Raw genomic sequence first — 17228 nt, 5'->3', positions numbered from 1 at the left:
AGGCCAAACACTTTTTTGTAAGTTAAGCTAAGGAAACAAGACTGTAATTTTTAAAATTATATATTGTGGCGTGGAAGAGAAAGGAAGACCCGTGAGACTCATGCTGAACGCTCAACAGCTCCATTATTAAACAGGCTTGCCACTCACTTACAGTCTTTAACAAGACTATGAGAGCTAAAATCATTCCCCACAGAGCTCAAACAGCCCAAAGGCCACCAACCCAGCTGTGTGTCTCCCAGATGGCAGATCCAGAGTGGTGCCCACCCTCTCTGCATAACCCCTCCCCAGGGAGATGCCCCACCCCTGTCATCCTCACACACAGGAGAACAGAAACATGCCTGCAGGCAGCCACACACACAACCCAGAGCCGCCACAATATATTTTAAAAGCAAACCAGCGCTGGATGTTAATTTACACAGATTTCTCTCCTGAAATCTGTTTATTTGGGTGAGTAAAGTTCTTCCCTTTATTTACAGTAAGCTTAGATTTCCTCTAAGGCAGGGTGCAGCGGTATTAGCATTAGTTATTAGTTAGCATTAGTTAGTGGCTAATTCTGCCCGACAGAGCTGCACTGAGGAACCCTGAGTGTTCCGGTGAGCCAGGGCGATATTAGCTAGTGGCTCGTCCCACATGTAAACATGCAGTCTGTTATACTCAACCCTGAACGGCAAAAGAGTTAGCGCTAAAGAGTAACTGTTTATTTTACCTTGAGTGTATTGACAAATATCTTTCAATTATGATTACTTACCTTAGTATCTATAATTACATAATTATTGTGTGAAACCTTGTATTCTATATGCATTAACCAATACTCACATTATATTTGATCATTTTTACTCACAGTGTATTTTACACGCAATTATATAGAAGATTAACCAATAATCACAATATACTCTTTACATATATAGTAAAACATTGTTTGATCAGGCATGTGACTAACACAGACTCTATTATATGACAAATTAACCCACATGATACATTTACTAACACATAGGATTTATTATATGGCGGACTAACCACGCGTTACTAACACATTAACATATAACATATGAGATGTAGCTCAGGCTTGAAGTATTTTGTTTACTGCATGACCCTAACTAACGGTCATCAACTCGACAGAGGAGGCTTTTAGATCAAAGCGGCCTTCTGTGTGTGGGGGAACCTGCAGCGGCTTCAAAGAGGGGGGTGACGCACACACACAGATAGTGCCACGATGTTCCATTCTGGAAGAACACAGTCAAGGCCAAACACTAGTGGTCTGATCAGACCTGTGAAACTTGAGCACTAACACATGAAATTACGCATACTAACATGAGATGATTTTAGCAACGCCTCATCAGCAGGTTTCACTCATTTGGGGTATAAACATGGAGTCAGATCAGAGGGGGGTCAGAACTTATGCTGGGACGGCTGTTAGACGGTTCTCCTGAATATTCAGTACTTTGTAATAAATACTTGGTTTGCTTTCAACTTCACTCCACCTGTCTGACTCTCTCTATCAAACGAACACGCAGGGGAGTTGTACCCCGGACGAGAGGTGGGGGTAGCCCACCTTTCATTTTCATTTCTACAACAGCGCTTAGCGGGTAATCCTAATGAGGCTCCAGCAGTGCTAGCTGGGGTTAGCAGCAGGCTACAGTCTGATATACTCAACTCTGAACGGCGAAAGAGCTAGCGCTTAGCACGGATAGCGGCTAATGCTAATACTGCTCCAGTCTGGCTGCTGGAGAACTAAACTGAAACTCCTGTATAACTCTGTGCTTCAGTCGAGTGGCTTTACTGCTCCTTAATACCTGACTGGTAGAATTCATACATAAGGAGCACTGGATTATAAAATGCTTTTTGGGAAAATGTAAGTATTAAGTGCGCCTTATTGTGTGGTATAGTATACCACTTGGCCAGGATATTAGAACGATGTAATTCCCTTAAAAAAAAAAAGCAAAGGAAAGGTACATACCTTTTGCCACTCCTGTGCAAAAATTCAATCAGCTCAGCTTGGTTTGATGGCTTGTGATCACCCATCTTCCTCTTGATTATAATCCAGAGGTTTTCAATTTGGCAAAATCAAAGAAACTCGTAATTTTTAAGTGTTTTTTCCCCAGAGCTGTATCCATGTTTGGTCAAAGTAAAAAAAAAAAACAATGAAAGTCTTGTCCTGTATACTCATTTTAGCGTTGCCCACGGCGGGGAACTAAATGATTGCAAAGGGCTTGTTGAGGTTAGTTCTGAGGGTACCTCACTGAAATTAAATTTTGCTAATTTTGTCTAGGGTAGTGTGAAAGTCTCAACAGCTGAAGAACTTTCGATTACAACACAACCAGTTGTTTAGTGTGAACAGAAGGACTGACGACTCAAAAAGTTGTGTAGTGTGAATCTTGCATTAAAGATTCTCTGGGTTAAAAACAATTTAGTAATAAATAAATACTTATAATAATTACATACATATTTTGTATCGCCTAAGATATGTTGTAATAATGATGTGTCATTTTTATTTTAAAACTTTATTTTCCTTTTTTTATAATAAAAAAAATATTAAAATTGTTATTGTGAACGAAAAGACTGAAACTAACTGGGAGAAAGGAAACTATATTGCTGTTACTGAATTAAACTCCTATAATAAATCTCCATAAATATGATCATAATCACACACAGCGCTTTCTCTGATACTGAGAGATAAACAGCACAGCAGGTTCGCCATCTAGTGGTCACAGTGTATATAACTATATTACTCTCCTGTAGGTATAGTGGACAGTAGGAGGCGCGCACTGCATGTAAACAGCACGTGCGAGCTCAACGAGTAAGAGACTTTGGATATTAACCCTTCAGTCCTGAAGCTCTGCTGTCCCGTCCAGCCTGATCTCAGCCCAGTCCAGCATGATCTTCTCCCAGCAGCAGATCAGCAGCAGCTCTGCAGCCCACAGACCAGCCTGAGACCTTCTGACCCACAGCAGCCCAGCATGAAGAAAATCATCATTGGAATTGGGGGGTGAGGCACTTCAGGATTATTTTTTACCACTAGGAGATAGCTAGGTGCTATTGTCACATTTACAGCAGAAAAGATTTTTAGATTACTACTGCTATTATCTCACTTTCATATATATATATATATATATATATATATATATATATATATATATATATATATATATATATATATATATATTGTGGCGTCTGTGTGTGTGTGTGTGTGTGTGTGCCAGCTTGTAGTGTGCCTGTGGGGGCGGGTCATGGTAATCCGGGGCCAGCGGGGCATTATGGGGGTATGTTTTGGGTGGGTTAAGGGACCTACCATCTCTGTGCTGGATAGCTGGGTTGGTGGCCTCAGGGCTGTTTGTGCTGTGGTAGCAGTTGGGTTTTGCTCTCCTAGCCTTGTTAAAGGTTATAAGTGAGTGGCAAGCCGGTTAATAAAGAGCTGTTGAGTACTTGCAATGAATCTCACGAATCCTACTTCCTCTTCCACGCCTCAATATATATATATACAACTGGAAGAACCCTATGGGATTATTTGGATTTCTGCATAAATTGGTCATTAAATCACAACAATAGACAAACACAGTCTGCTTAAATTAATACCACACAAAAATTATATATTTGCATGCTTTTATTGAACACAACATGTTAACATTCACAGTGAGGGGGAGAAAGTGTGTGAATTTTTGGATTTAATAACTGGTTGACCCTTCTTCGGCAGCAAAAACCTCAACCGAACGTTTCCTGTAGCTGCACATCCTGGCTCCAATTAGCTCTTAGAAAAGTCATTAGCCTGGGGGTTCACATACTTTTTCCCACCTCTCTCACCCCTCACTGTGAATGATAACATGTTGTGTTGTGCACAGGAGCACTTTTTCACCTAGCTGCTTTCTTAACAAATAAACCACATATCTGAAGTCTAAACCCCTACATTCTCGCCTGAAAATAACTTAAAACATTATTTTAGCACACAGCAGTACTGTTTTGAAAACGCACTGGTGCTTACAGTTATGTACCTTCTCCTCCTGCATTACGCTGATACTGCTGCGAGGTGCATTCTGGGATATCGGGCTATAAGAAGTCCACACAAGTCACCTTCCATGCATCCTCGATAAAGTGGGAGGAGCAAGAACACACCCGGGTATTAGTTGTGTACTTGGCTAACTGTGATCTTCTGAATTGGAACAGTACTTGGGCTGCGACTGATGACGTTTCACCAGTCCACAAGAAGACAAGTACAGACAAGAACGCAGATAGAGAAACGGCCAGGATTTGGCTCTTGCTCATAAATATTCATACATGCAAACATATCGCCTCTGATTGCCTACCTGAGTTTTTCCCCATAGTCAATTTTACAGCTTTAAAACTGGACAAAATGGACAAAATGTTTTCAGAGATACAGCCTTAGTTGCAAAGATGCAGCACTGAGGTCTAGATAAAGTTAACTCTTAAATTTCACTTAACGTCAGACTATCAGTGCCCGAAAGAAATTTTATCAATGCTGCCCACCGCATCAATCTACACAGATTTCTCTACTGAAAACCTTTTGATTAGGTGAATAAAGCACTTCGGTTTATTTACAGTAATCTTAGATTTCCATTAATTTAACGTGGTTAGTAGCAGCGCTAGCCCCGGTTAGCAGCAGCGCTTTAGCACTCTTAAATATTGCCAGCCAGCGCTACACTGAGTCTGATATACTCACCTCTGAACTACGAAAGAGCTAGCAGTTAGCGGCTAATGCTAATACTGCTCCAGCCATGGTGCTAAGGAGAAACTTAACTGAAACTCTTATAACACTGTTCTTCAGCGGAGTGGCTTTACTGCTCCTTACAACCCGACTGGTAAAATTCATACACCAGATTATAAGGAGCACCGACGATTTTGTAAAAAAGTTAAGGATTTTAAGTGCGCCTTATAGTGTGAAAAATACGGTATATTGTTTAGCTCTAGTGAAGGTTTTTATGTTTCTTGTTTTCAGTACAGACAGTTGCAGTAATTTCAGGAAACACTTGTGAAACAAAAACTTTTCAAACTTTTATTTTGACAGTGTTGTTTTTTCTTTCAGTATGACGAATGGGGGTAAAAGCACATTGAGCAGAAGCCTTCAGGGACTTCTCCCCAACAGCTGCATCATCTCCCAAGACTCCTTCTTCAAAGTAATGATTTATTTCTCTCTAGTAAAAATGTGATAAGAATCTACACAAAATCTAGTGTTTCATTTAGACAGTTACTGTAGTTTAACATGAGATAACAGACATATTTAATTACTAATAACTATGAAGTGTAAATACATTATACACTGATGTGCCAAAACATAAGTACCACTCAAACAGCTACTTTTAAGTTCTGTGAAACAGAGTGCACCAGTACCAGGCTATCAACATAACAACATAAAAAAGTAAACAGAAATCCTGCTACCAGACCGCCTTCTTCCGTTACTCCAAAGTCCAGTTGCAACACTTGCGGGTCTTTTGCAGGCACTTTCGACACAGGGGTAGCTGATGTAGCAGTGGAGTGAATGTATTGGTAAACATTACCTGGTCTGCAAACTCTTCTAGACTAGTTGCCTGGGAGAATCTCTTTCTCAGTTATAAGGTCTTCATCGCTGCTTCCAAACTGTGTTTAATCAGTGATCCCTGGAGGACTTTTTAGGAGTCTCTTAAACAGTGACTGAGAGTTCCCGGTCCTGAATTCCTCTTGTTTCCATCTTTAAAATGTTGTGTAACTTGTAGCTGTATATGCAGTAGCTGTTTTATCAGTTCAGCCCAAACAGGATAGCCTTCACTTATCCTCAAACCCTGCTGAACATATCAGACCTTAATGAGTCTGTTAGAGCTATGGCTAAAACACAGCCATAGTGTGAAAAGGCCAAAGCTTTTTAAATAACTTCTTAACAACTCTTTAAACCTCCCTACAATCAGAAGCTGTGTGTTTCTCTAAGCAGCTCTCTAGTGCTGACGCGCACAAAGCACAAGTCAAAGAAAACAGCAAAGCGTTTCCAGGTAGCTGATTTCTGATTATTTATTTATTTTTCTGCAGCTCATGTGATTTTAATTAAGAAAGAAGCCTTGCTCTTTCGGAGATGCTTAGACTCAGTTTTCAGACTATAACAATTTAGCCTACATCTCGCACTATTAATAAACGTCTGTTTTCTGGTCCATTTTCATACATAAGGCGCACTGGATTATAAAGTGCATTATGCAACACTATCAAGGAACAGGGGTGTCGCCATGTTTTCCATCTAATTCGGTAGGTTAAGCCATGGAGATATTAGCAAGCGATTCATCGGTAGCTTGTTTTAACCAGCTAAACACACAGACTACAGTCCAGACTACAGATATATTCACCTCTGAACGGCAAAAGGCTAGCGCTTAGCGCAGTTAGCAATAATATTGCTCCAGTCTCTGTGCTGGAGAACTAAACTGAAACTCCTGTATAACACTGCACTTCAGTGGAGTGCCTTTACTGCTTCTTACAACCTGACTGGTAAAATTCATACATAAGGATTATAAGGTGCACTGACGATTTTTGGGAAAATAAAAGGATTTTAAGTGTGCCTTATAGTATGAAAAATACACTAAGCTGTTTTCTTACAGTGTAAATCTACAATGCTGACTCAGGTTCAGTTGATTTGGTCATGGGATCAGATGCCAGCCACTCACCGTATTCACTGTTTATTCAGCGCAGGCACTGTGCTCTGATAACAGAGGTGTTGGAGAGGTTAACACAGCCCTGCTCCACCTCTGACCTCCGGCATACATAACTTGTAAAATGTAAAATCCTATATGCTGTTGGAACTGAGAAGAAAATAAAATCAGAATCAAACTGCATTACCTGCGTGCAGCAACAGAGGGAGCTCTTTATGCAGCAGACTGTGCAGAATAGTCTGCACGAGTGGCCTACATTAATACTTGTGCGTTCATGATTGTGCGTTCTTTTGTCTGCATCACTCTGTAGTTTAACCTCAAGGGCAGAAATGTGTAGGTGGGAATACAAGGCTCAGCAGACCAGCCTGCAGTACAGAGGCAGAGAGAGGTAGAGTGTGAGAGTAAAGCAGAGTGAGGCAGAGTGCTGTAGAGCAAGGCACAGTGTGGTACAGAGTAGGGGTGGGCGATATGGCCCTAAAATAATATCACAATATTTCATGGTATTTTCGCGATAACGATACTCTTGGCGATATGACAAAACACTTTTAAAAAAAAGATTTTAAAAATACACTATACACTGCAAGTAAATTTAAAAAATATTTTTTATTATTACATACAATATAATACTGCACACCCCTAAGTGATTATATAAAAAAAAATACAAGAATTTTATCAAATTTGTAACAAAGGTCAATTATCCAGAATGATATGATACTAATAATGCACTCCAAATATCTCCATGTATCCAGAATTAAAGTAAAATAAATTATATCATAATGTTTTGGCTCATCAGTGTACTGTTTAAGTTGTGTATATAAGGGGTGTCACGATTTCGATATTTCATAGAAATCAATCAAAATTATGTCATGGTCTCGAGCCTTGAAGTTAAAAAGAGGATCGACGATCCCTCCCTCTAAGCTACGCAAATGACGCAGCACACTGCAGCCGACGCTGCGGACATTGTGACTGCTCAAAGAGCAGCCCTTTCTCCAGAGAATGTGGACATTCTCGTCTTCTTAAAGAAAAACTTGAAAATATAAAAATAACAGTTGTTTTGTCTAGCCTCAAATATATTAATAGTTTTGGTACCTTAAGGAGCATCTTTCTCTCAGATAAAGTTAATAATATTTCTTTGTTAAAGAAAAAAATTGTCATTCTCAGGGACCGAAAAAGTCTTAAAGTCTTATTTTTCATGTTTAACTGTTATAGTAGGATAGAGTTTAGTTTGTTAAGACTCTTGTTGTTCTATTGTTTTGTACATGACTGTTCCTGTATTTTTTATTATTTATTTTGTTATGTTGCACATTGCTGTTTCAATAGTGCACACTGCTGCTACCAAAAAAAGCCACTAGATGGCATTACATATATATGTTAATTAAATTATTTAAATTTGGCCATTAGTGCCTAATGTGGTGTATTACAGATCACTTGTATCACTCTGCATCACTTATATCAAGCCCACTTTTTGAAATAAGATATTGTAAATTTGATGAATCAAACCAATGACTGACCATAGACTAATCTAAAACTGGCATAGGCCTCTCTGCTGTAAAAAAAGAAAAAAGAAAATTGAGAATCGAATCGTGACCCTAAAATCGGAAATAAAATCGAATCGAGTATTTAGAGAATCATGACACCCCAAGTGTATATATATATATATATATATATATATATATATATATATATATATATACAGTGAGTCCAAGAAGTATTTGATCCCTTGCTGATTTTCTTTGTTTGCCCACTAATAAAGACACTATCCTTCTGCACTTTTAATGGTAGATATATTCTAACATGGAGAGACAGAATATCAAGACAAAAATCCAGAATATAATTTTAAAGAATATATTTTAATTAATTTGTATTTCAATGAGGAAAATAAGTATTTGATCCCTCTTGCCAAACACACTCAATACTTAGTGGCAAAGCCTTTGTTTGCAAGCACAGCGGTGAGACGTTTGTTGTAGTTAACCACAAGTTTAGCACACACACCAGGGGGAATTTTGGCCCACTCTTCTTTGCAGATCCTCTCTAAATCATGAAGGTTGGTGGGCTGTCGCTTGGCAACTCTGACCTTCAGCTCCCTCCATAGATTTTCGATCGGATTGAGGTCTGGCGACTGGCTGGGCCACTCCATGACCTTAATGTGATTTTTCTTGAGCCAATCCTTTGTTGCCTTTGCTGTATGTTTAGGGTCGTTATCATGTTGGAAGACCCAACCACGGCCCATTTTCAGATCCCTGGCAGAGGGGAGGAGGTTGTCCCTCAGGATTGTGCGGTACATGGCTCCATCCATCTTCCCAGTGATGCGGTGAAGTAGCCCTGTACCCTTGGCAGAGAAACACCCCCAAAACATTATGCTTCCACCTCCAAGCTTGATGGTGGGCACAGTGTTCTTGGGGTCATAGGCAGCATTTTTCTTCCCCCACACATGGCGGGTGGAGTTGAGGCCAAAAAGTTCAATTTTGGTCTCGTCTGACCACAAAACCTTCTCCCAATAACTTGGTTCATCTTTCAAATGATCATTGGCATACTTGAGGCGCGCCTCCACATGTGCTCTCTTCAGCAGGGGTACCTTTCGGGCACTGCAGGATGTGAATCCATTGTTGCGCAAAGTGTTGCCAATTGTTTCCTTGCAAACTGTGGTCCCAGCTGCCTTCAGGTCATTTGCTAACTCCTGCCGAGTGGTTGCAGGACGATTTCTGACCGTTCTCAGCATCATTGCCACCCCACGAGGCGAAATCTTCTTTGGAGCACCGGGCCGAGGTCTGTTGATTGTCATGTTATACTCTTTAAACTTTCTGATAATTGCACCAATAGTTGTTACTTTCACATCCAACACCTTACTAATCTTTTTGTAGCCCATTCCAGTTTTGTGAAGGTCAACAATTCTGACTCTGAGGTCCTGTGACAGCTCTTTGGTTTTACCCATGTTGGAGACTTGAAATCTGTGTGATCTGTCTGATTCTGTGGACAGGTGTTTTTCACACAAGTGATTAGTGAGAACAGGTGGCTTCAGGTCAGGTAACAAGTTGATTGGGAGTGTCTAACTGGTCTGTAAAAGCCAGAACTGCTAATGAATACTAAGGGATCAAATACTTATTTCACTCCATGAAATACAAATCAATTAATATATATTCCTTAGATTTATTTTCTGGATTTTCTTTTTAATATTCTGTCTCTCCATGTAAGAATACATCTACCATTAAAAGTATAGAATGATCATGTCTTTATTAGTGGGCCAACGAAGAAAATCAGCAAGGGATCAAATACTTCTTGGACTCACTATAAATATATATATATATATATATATATATATATATATATATATATATATATATATATATATATATATATTGAAGCAGTGTTTTTGTATTTTGCTCTGTGAGATCTGAAAACATTTGTCTGACAGAGTGTGGTTCTGCGGTTGTGGTTTAGGATGACTCGGTGGTGCCTGTTGACGGCCTTGGTTTTAAGCAGTATGACAGTAAGTACTGTTTACTTCTCCTCTTACACTTCTCTAGAGTTACTCTCATGTTCTAGCTATCCTTTATCTAAACTAAAATTAATAGCTCAACCTAATATGCTAACATAGCTAACAATGCATGAAATATACAAGCTAAGTATTAGCATGACCTTATTTAGATAGTGCTAACTGATGGTTATTATTTTTTTAATTTATTGTTAGCAACATTAGTTTTTTTATTTCTTTGCTATATTCTTTAAAGTACATCTATATGTATGCATACATTTGTTACATCTATATACATCTAAACCTAAAAACATTTTTAAGGCAGTTCAGGCTTTGTGTGATGTGTTTTACCCGCCATTTACTTTTTTGTGAAAAAAAAACATCTAATGAAAAATCTGATATAATATAGTAGGTGCTGTTTTTTTGTTTATTAAGAAATGCTAATCTCACTGGCAATTTTTTTTGTAGAGGGGCATGATGGCAGTGTGTATACAATATTTTCCAAACATATTCACACAATCATATTTATAATATTTGTATTGGATTTTGACCCATCAGTCAAGTGAACACACACACACTCTGTGATTACATAGTGATCAATTTATTTACAATTTGTACCTTAGATAATTTATATCTTACACAGTTTATACATAGTAATATAAAATGTTGAAAAATCCGTCAATGCTCAAACTGCTGAGCCACCACTATGCCAAGGATTATCTTATATCCTAGCAGAAAGAGCTGATGTTGAATGCTACAGTGACTCTAAACCCTCTTACTTTGGTTTCAAACAAGATAAACCACAAGTGCAACAAAATGCATCACAACAGGAACACTCTGTCTCCACTTATTGGTGAGAGACTGGGGTGTCTGCTGGGGCAGTTGCAAGAAAGAAGTAATGTTTATTGTTCTGTCACATATTTTAGTGCAATATAGCATGGAGCAGAAACACTATAAGATGCACTTAAAATTCTTAAATTTACCCAAAATCATCAGTGTGTCTTATAATCAGGTGCTCCTTATGTATGAATTTTATCAGTCAGGTTGTAAGGAGCCGTAAAGCCACTCTGCTGAAGTACAGCTCTATACAGATCATAGCTCTTTTACAGAGGCCAGCACTTCTGGAGCCTTAGGAATTTCTGTCTTGTTCACTTAACTTAGCTTTACTTAGTTACCACCCCCCACCACTACCCAGCAGAGAGACCTGCTGAATTAGAAGGAAAACATGGCGACACCCCTGTTCCTTACTAGTGTTGCATAATGCGCCTTATAAGCTGGTGCACCTTTATGTATGAAATCAGACTAGAAAATAGACGTGCACTGATAGTGTGCAGTTGTTTTGTGTGTACCAGAGTACCCTAGGCCACCAAAGCCTCTCTGTTTTCACAGACTATGCATGCTTTTCTTTGTTTATACTGAAAGAGGTTCTAAAACACTTTTATGAATATTTTTTTTGTAATTTTACCCTTTGTTCTGTTTTTTTCCATTTTTTTACTACTGCAGCTTTAATGCTTTGAATAAAAAATTATTTTAAATAAATACATAACTGAAATGTGTTTCTGTGCCTTCTGCAGTGTTGGATGCCCTGCACATGGACAAGATGATGGTTGAGATCAGGTCTTGGATGCAGGACCCTCAGAGGTTCATGCAGTCACAGGGTCTTTCAGTTATGCGCTCCATGTCCAAGGAGGGGAATAGTGTGTTTTCTCTCATAGTGGAGGGATTTCTCATCTTCAATTACGGGTAAATAACTGCTCATCACTGTCATATCAAAACTTGATTTAAACGTCATCCAGAGTGAAGAACCTTTTTTCTTTTTCTGTATGTTGGATGGTTTCAGAGTTTTTCAACAGCAGTAATAACTTGTTGAACCTGATAGTGCTTTAAGTGCTAAAATCAAAACTTCTTGTTGGATTTTAGCGTAGCTAGCTAACTTTCCTGCTGTCCTTATTTCTCGCCCCTCTCCACCCTCCTTCAGCTGTTGGTAGTAGGCAGTCCATCAAAAAACCCTGGAGATATTAGCCAATAGCATTCGGTGATTTGCTGAAGGAAATAACCTTCAACCTGCTCCCAAACCGTCAAAACCACCCCTTTTAACACTCAAGCGCAAAATCCTCACTTGAGAAAAAAAATGCTGCAGGTAATTCACACAGCGTGTGAGAACAAACAACTGTGAATTCGAGAGGAAAAAAAAACACAGAAGGAGAAAAATGAAGCTCGAGAGCAATATTTTTTTTCTGTGCGCACACGATTACCTTTTTTTTAGTACTCACAAGAAATAAAGGTGAGTATTATCGTCCAGTTGCCTGCTGCCAACCCCGGCCAGCGCTTCTGGAGCGGCATTAGCTTCTAACTGCACTAAGCGCTAGCTCTTTAGCTGTTCAGAGGTGAGAATATTGGACTGTAGCCTGCGTGTTTACCGTGTTAAAACAAGCTACGTGGGACGAACTGCTCGCAAATATCACCCTGGGTTACCGGAACATTCAGAGTTCCTCAGTATAGCGCTGTCAGGCGGCAGCTGCACCCAGCCTTAGGAATTTCAGTTTTGTTTTCTTAGCTTAGCTTTACTTAGTTACTCTCCCCTCACCACTGCCCAGAAAACATGGCGACACCCCTGTTCCTTACTAGAAATACATTTACACATGAAAAGTATAAAAAAATATGCAGGTTCATTTTTTTCACCTTGCGCCCTAACTTTTGACATTGATGTAATGCCATAGTCCAGAAACATTTGGAGACAGTGTATTTACCCTTAGTTTGGTAGGGGAAGTAGTGTGGTTTAGGATGTGATATAGGATGTGATATTATGGATACAGCAGGTGATGCCAGGGTCTTTTTTTCTCGCACCCCTGTAGCTTACACCATTAATAATCAGCTGTGTTTGACTGTGTTTCACTACCAGACCCCTGAACACACTGTTCGACAAGAGATACTTCTTGGAGATTCCGTACGAGATGTGTAAGCTGAGGAGAAGGTATACATTTACTCTTAATATGCACATTATATACAGTGGCTTGCAAAATTAATAATACCCCTTAAACTTTTCCACATTTTGTCACATTACAACCCCAAACTTAAATATATTTCATTGGAATTTAATGTGAAAGACCAACACAAAGTGGTATTTAATCGTGAAGTGGAAAGGAAATTATGCATGATTTAAAACATTTTTTACAAATAAAAAACTAAAAAGTGTGGTCTGCCATAGTATTTAGCGTCCCTGAATCAATATTTTGTGGAACCACATTTTGCTGCAATTACAGCTGCAAGTCTTTTAGGGTATGTCTCCACCAGCTTTCCACATCTAATGACTGAAATTTTCGCCCATTTTTCTTTGCAGTACAGCTCAAGCTCAGTCAGATGTGTTTTCAGATCTTGCCACAAACACCTGAAATGTTTTATTTTAAACCATTCCATTGTAGCCCTGGTTTTATGTTTAGGGTCATTGTCCTGCTGGAAGGTGAACCTCTGTCCCAGTCTCAAGTCTTTTGCAGACTCCAACAGGTTTTCTTCCAGGATTTCAGCCCTGTATTTGGCTCCATCCATCTTCCCATTAACTCTGACCAACTTCTCTGTTCCTGCTGAAGAGAAGCAGCACCAGAGCATGATGCTACCACCACCATGTTTCACAGTGGAAATGGTGTGTTCAGAGTGATGTGCAGTGTTAATTCTCTGCCACATAAAAGGTTTTGCATTTTGACCAAAGCATCTTGTTCCAACAGGACTTGTTAAGGGTTTCTTTTAACGTTTAATGTCTTTCTTCCTGCCACTCTTCCATAAAGACCACATTTGTGCAGTGCACGGTTAATAGTTGTCCTGTGGACAGATTCCCCCTTCTGAGCTGTGGATCTCTGCATTTCGTCTAGAGTCACCATGGGCCTCTTGGCTGCAGTGATCTGATCAGTGCTCTCCTTGTTCAGCCTGTAAGTTTAGGTGGACGGCCTTGTCTTGGTAGGTTTACAGTTGTGCCATACTCTTTCCATTTTTGGATTATGGATTATGGAACAGTGCTTTGTGAGATGTTCAAAGCTTGGGAAATATTTTTATAGCCTAATTCCTGCTTTAAACTTTTCCACAGCCTTATTCCTGACCTGTCTGGTGTGTTCTTTGAATTTAATGATGCTGTTTACTCCCCAATATTGTCTTAACCAACCTCTGAGTTTGTCACAGAGCAGATGTATTTGTACTGAGATTAGATTAAACACAGGTGAACTCTTTTCTTTTTAGTCATTAGCAGTCATCAGGCAGGAGAGAAAAGGGGGTTAAATACTTTTGCACAACACACTTTTCAGTTTTTTATTTGTAAAAATGTTTTGAATCGTGCATAATTTCCTTTCCACTTCAGAAGTGTATACCACTTTGTGTTGGTCTTTCACATTAAATTCCAATGAAATATATTTACGTTTGTGATTATAATGTGACAAAGTATGGAAACGTTCAAAGGGTATAAATACTTTTGGAAGCCACTGTATATATTTTACATTGTGCATGTGTACATTTCCATGTGTTTCATTTTATTCATGTCTATTTTGTGGGTCATATCTGCGTTTCTTGTTTATTTAACAGCTCGAGGGTCTATGTTCCTCCGGACCCTGTGGGTTACTTTGACGGTCATGTCTGGCCCATGTATCTGAAAAACAGAAGGGAAATGGAGGACACGGTGCATGACCTGGGTTAGTATTAAAGCTCCTGTTATTTCAATGATGCCAAAGTAAATACGTTTTTCCATTCTAGAATTGCTTTAAGATGGAAGCAAATGTACAAAAAAACATGTGTTGTATTGCTGTACTACTGTATTAATTTGTGCCCCTGTATCAGCTACACTACATTGGTATGAAAAAGTTTGGGCACCTTTGATCATGTTTTTTCTTTATAATTCATTGGTTGTTTGGATCAGCAATTTTAGTTAAATATATCATATAGCAGAAGAACACAGTGATATTCGAGAAGGGAAATTAAATTTATAGGATTTACAGAAAGTGTGCAAAAATTCTTAAACCAAAATTAGGCAGGGGCATAAACTATATCGACAAAACAATTATATCAATATTTAGTAGATCCTCCTTCCGCTGAAATGACAGCCTCTAAACTCTTCCTTTAGCTCCCAGTGAGAGTCTGGATTCTGGCTGAAGGTATTTTGGAGCATTCTTCTTTACGAAACATCTCCAGTTCAGTAAAATCCATGATTAGCATTAACTTAACTATAAATAGCTGTTGTTCAGCCTGGTTAGCTCGATCATAAAATATATAGCGCCAGAGGCTCCAGCTAATGACGGGAATCCTCTGTAACCCGCCTTTCCATCTTGGCCACGCCCCTCTTCTCTCCCCATGCCCCACGTCAAAAATGGGTTAAAATAGACTCGCAAACAAAAGAGAGGAACGCAAAAGGAGAGAAAGTATTGCGAAAAGAAAGAGTGGTGTTGCACAAGATTCATCCTAAATCAATATTGCAAGTAAAAAAAGTAACGTATTTTCTCTTCTTTGTTTGCAATATCTGATTATTTTTGCAACTTTTTTCCCCCCAATTTGACTCCATATAATTAGTGCTAAAGGTATTTAAATCAATGAAACGACAAGGATGCCCAAATTTATGCACCTATTTTGTTTAAATCCTAATAACTTTATTTCACTTCTCAAATATAACTGTGTTCTTCTGCTATATGAAATTGCTGATCCAAACAACCAATGTTTTATAAAGGAAAATCATGACAATTATCAGGGGTGCTCAAATGTTTTCATACCACTGTAGATAAAAGAGTTGTAACAATAAACTGTAAAATACTGCTGCTTTTACTGTTGTTGATGTGCAGTGGTGCCATCTTGAATTCTGATCTCAGGGTTCGTGAGCCAATATTGACTATAAAAATTTGTCGGCAAAGAATTTAATTGACTACATGTTGTTAATGTGTGATGAACAGCACATGAGGTGCTGTGGAGAAATGCGGGGAGGAGTAATGGGCTCACACACTCAGCTCGCACTTTCAGTGTTTTCAAAAATGTCTAACACTAGATATTGGGAGTCAACAGTTAAAAATGTGTTCAATTTTAGGTTTTTTACAGGAATGTGACCTATCAAAATGTCCAGCAAAATTGGTCTAGGGCCCTAAACCAAAAAGTACATTAAAGTAATCGTGACTAATCAACTAATTAAAAACATAATCAGCAGATTAGTCGACTACTAAAATAGTCATTAGTTGCAGCCCAAACATCCAAGTTTAAACAGAATGCTTTGTGAATAAATCATACATACATTCACATATATCATGCAAAGAGAAACGCACAGCCTGTTCTTCAGGATTTAGAAGCTAAAGTAAAGAAGAAATGTATAGTCTATTTGCATGTGTGAGGTTAATACTGCAGGGGTTCATATTTAACACTTATTAATCTAACACTAATCAGTTGTTAAACTGACACTGTTAAATTTACTGTATGTCGAGTGCGTTACAGTGTGAGGACATTCTACAGTGTGATTTTTGCTTTTGCTTTAGTTTTTCTAGATGGCACTCAGAAGAGAGAAGATATGTTGGCCACTGTGTACAAAGACATCCAGCAGATGTTTACAGCTGTATAGTTTAACTGTGTAGAAAGTCTCAGGTGAGTTGTTCACCTAGGTTTATGAGGTTTAATTAATAAACTTAATCAAGCTGCCTTCAGTTTCTGTCTGTAACATTTTGTACACAGAAAAATAACGATAGAATTCTCTGGTGTCTTGTGAAGATTTACTGGATAGAAAATCCACTTTTTGTATCTTGTTTCATGTTTTCCATTTTTTCCTTTAATAAGTAATATTTGTTCTGTTTTCTTATTGCAGTTAGAGCTGTAATATCTCTGCTTGCTGATGATTGAATTATATTTGTGTTGTTCAGTTTTATCAATTTTGATACATTTTGTAAAAAATATTCAGTGAGAAAACTTCCTAAGGCTTCCTAAGCCTTCATATAATTCTATGAATTTCTGAGAAATATATAAAATACATTTCTCATTTCCTTGTGTTTAATTTATGGATGATGTTTTTTTATTTAATTTATATAAAACTGGGGCTCACAAGAATTATTTTGTTGCCATCTTTTACAACTTACATGCCAATAATTAGGAGAGGAACCAAGTACTGTGTCCCATGATTTTGTGATATTCTGTGA

General features: G+C 38.5%; 1 protein-coding gene across 1 annotated transcript; it reads left to right on the top strand.

Annotated features, from left to right (window-relative positions):
• Positions 1-321: 321 nt before the first annotated feature.
• On the top strand, positions 322-16742 carry LOC111193073 (nicotinamide riboside kinase 1). Its single transcript, XM_049468156.1, has 8 exons — positions 322-447; positions 2740-2986; positions 5036-5126; positions 10056-10104; positions 11664-11832; positions 12992-13063; positions 14656-14762; positions 16578-16742. Exons 2-8 carry the CDS (start codon positions 2958-2960, stop codon positions 16658-16660), a joined length of 600 nt encoding a protein of 199 aa, XP_049324113.1. The 5' UTR covers positions 322-447; positions 2740-2957; the 3' UTR covers positions 16661-16742.
• Positions 16743-17228: the final 486 nt, after the last annotated feature.

This window comes from Astyanax mexicanus, chromosome 19, assembly GCF_023375975.1.
Source record: "Astyanax mexicanus isolate ESR-SI-001 chromosome 19, AstMex3_surface, whole genome shotgun sequence".
In the NCBI taxonomy this organism is placed as follows: domain Eukaryota; kingdom Metazoa; phylum Chordata; class Actinopteri; order Characiformes; family Acestrorhamphidae; genus Astyanax; species Astyanax mexicanus.
Note: the sequence above shows the minus strand (reverse complement) of the source record. Positions and strands in the feature narration are given on the sequence as shown.

What these genes read in the sequence shown, in the direction of transcription:
- LOC111193073 (XM_049468156.1), top strand. Translation starts at nt 2,958, where the DNA reads ATGAAGAAAATCATCATTGGAATTGGGGG. An exon ending in TGGTTTTAAGCAGTATGACA is followed by an intron (nt 10,105 to 11,663) that starts GTAAGTACTGTT and finishes TGCCTTCTGCAG; the next exon opens with TGTTGGATGCCCTGCACATG. An exon ending in TTTCTCATCTTCAATTACGG is followed by an intron (nt 11,833 to 12,991) that starts GTAAATAACTGC and finishes TTTCACTACCAG; the next exon opens with ACCCCTGAACACACTGTTCG.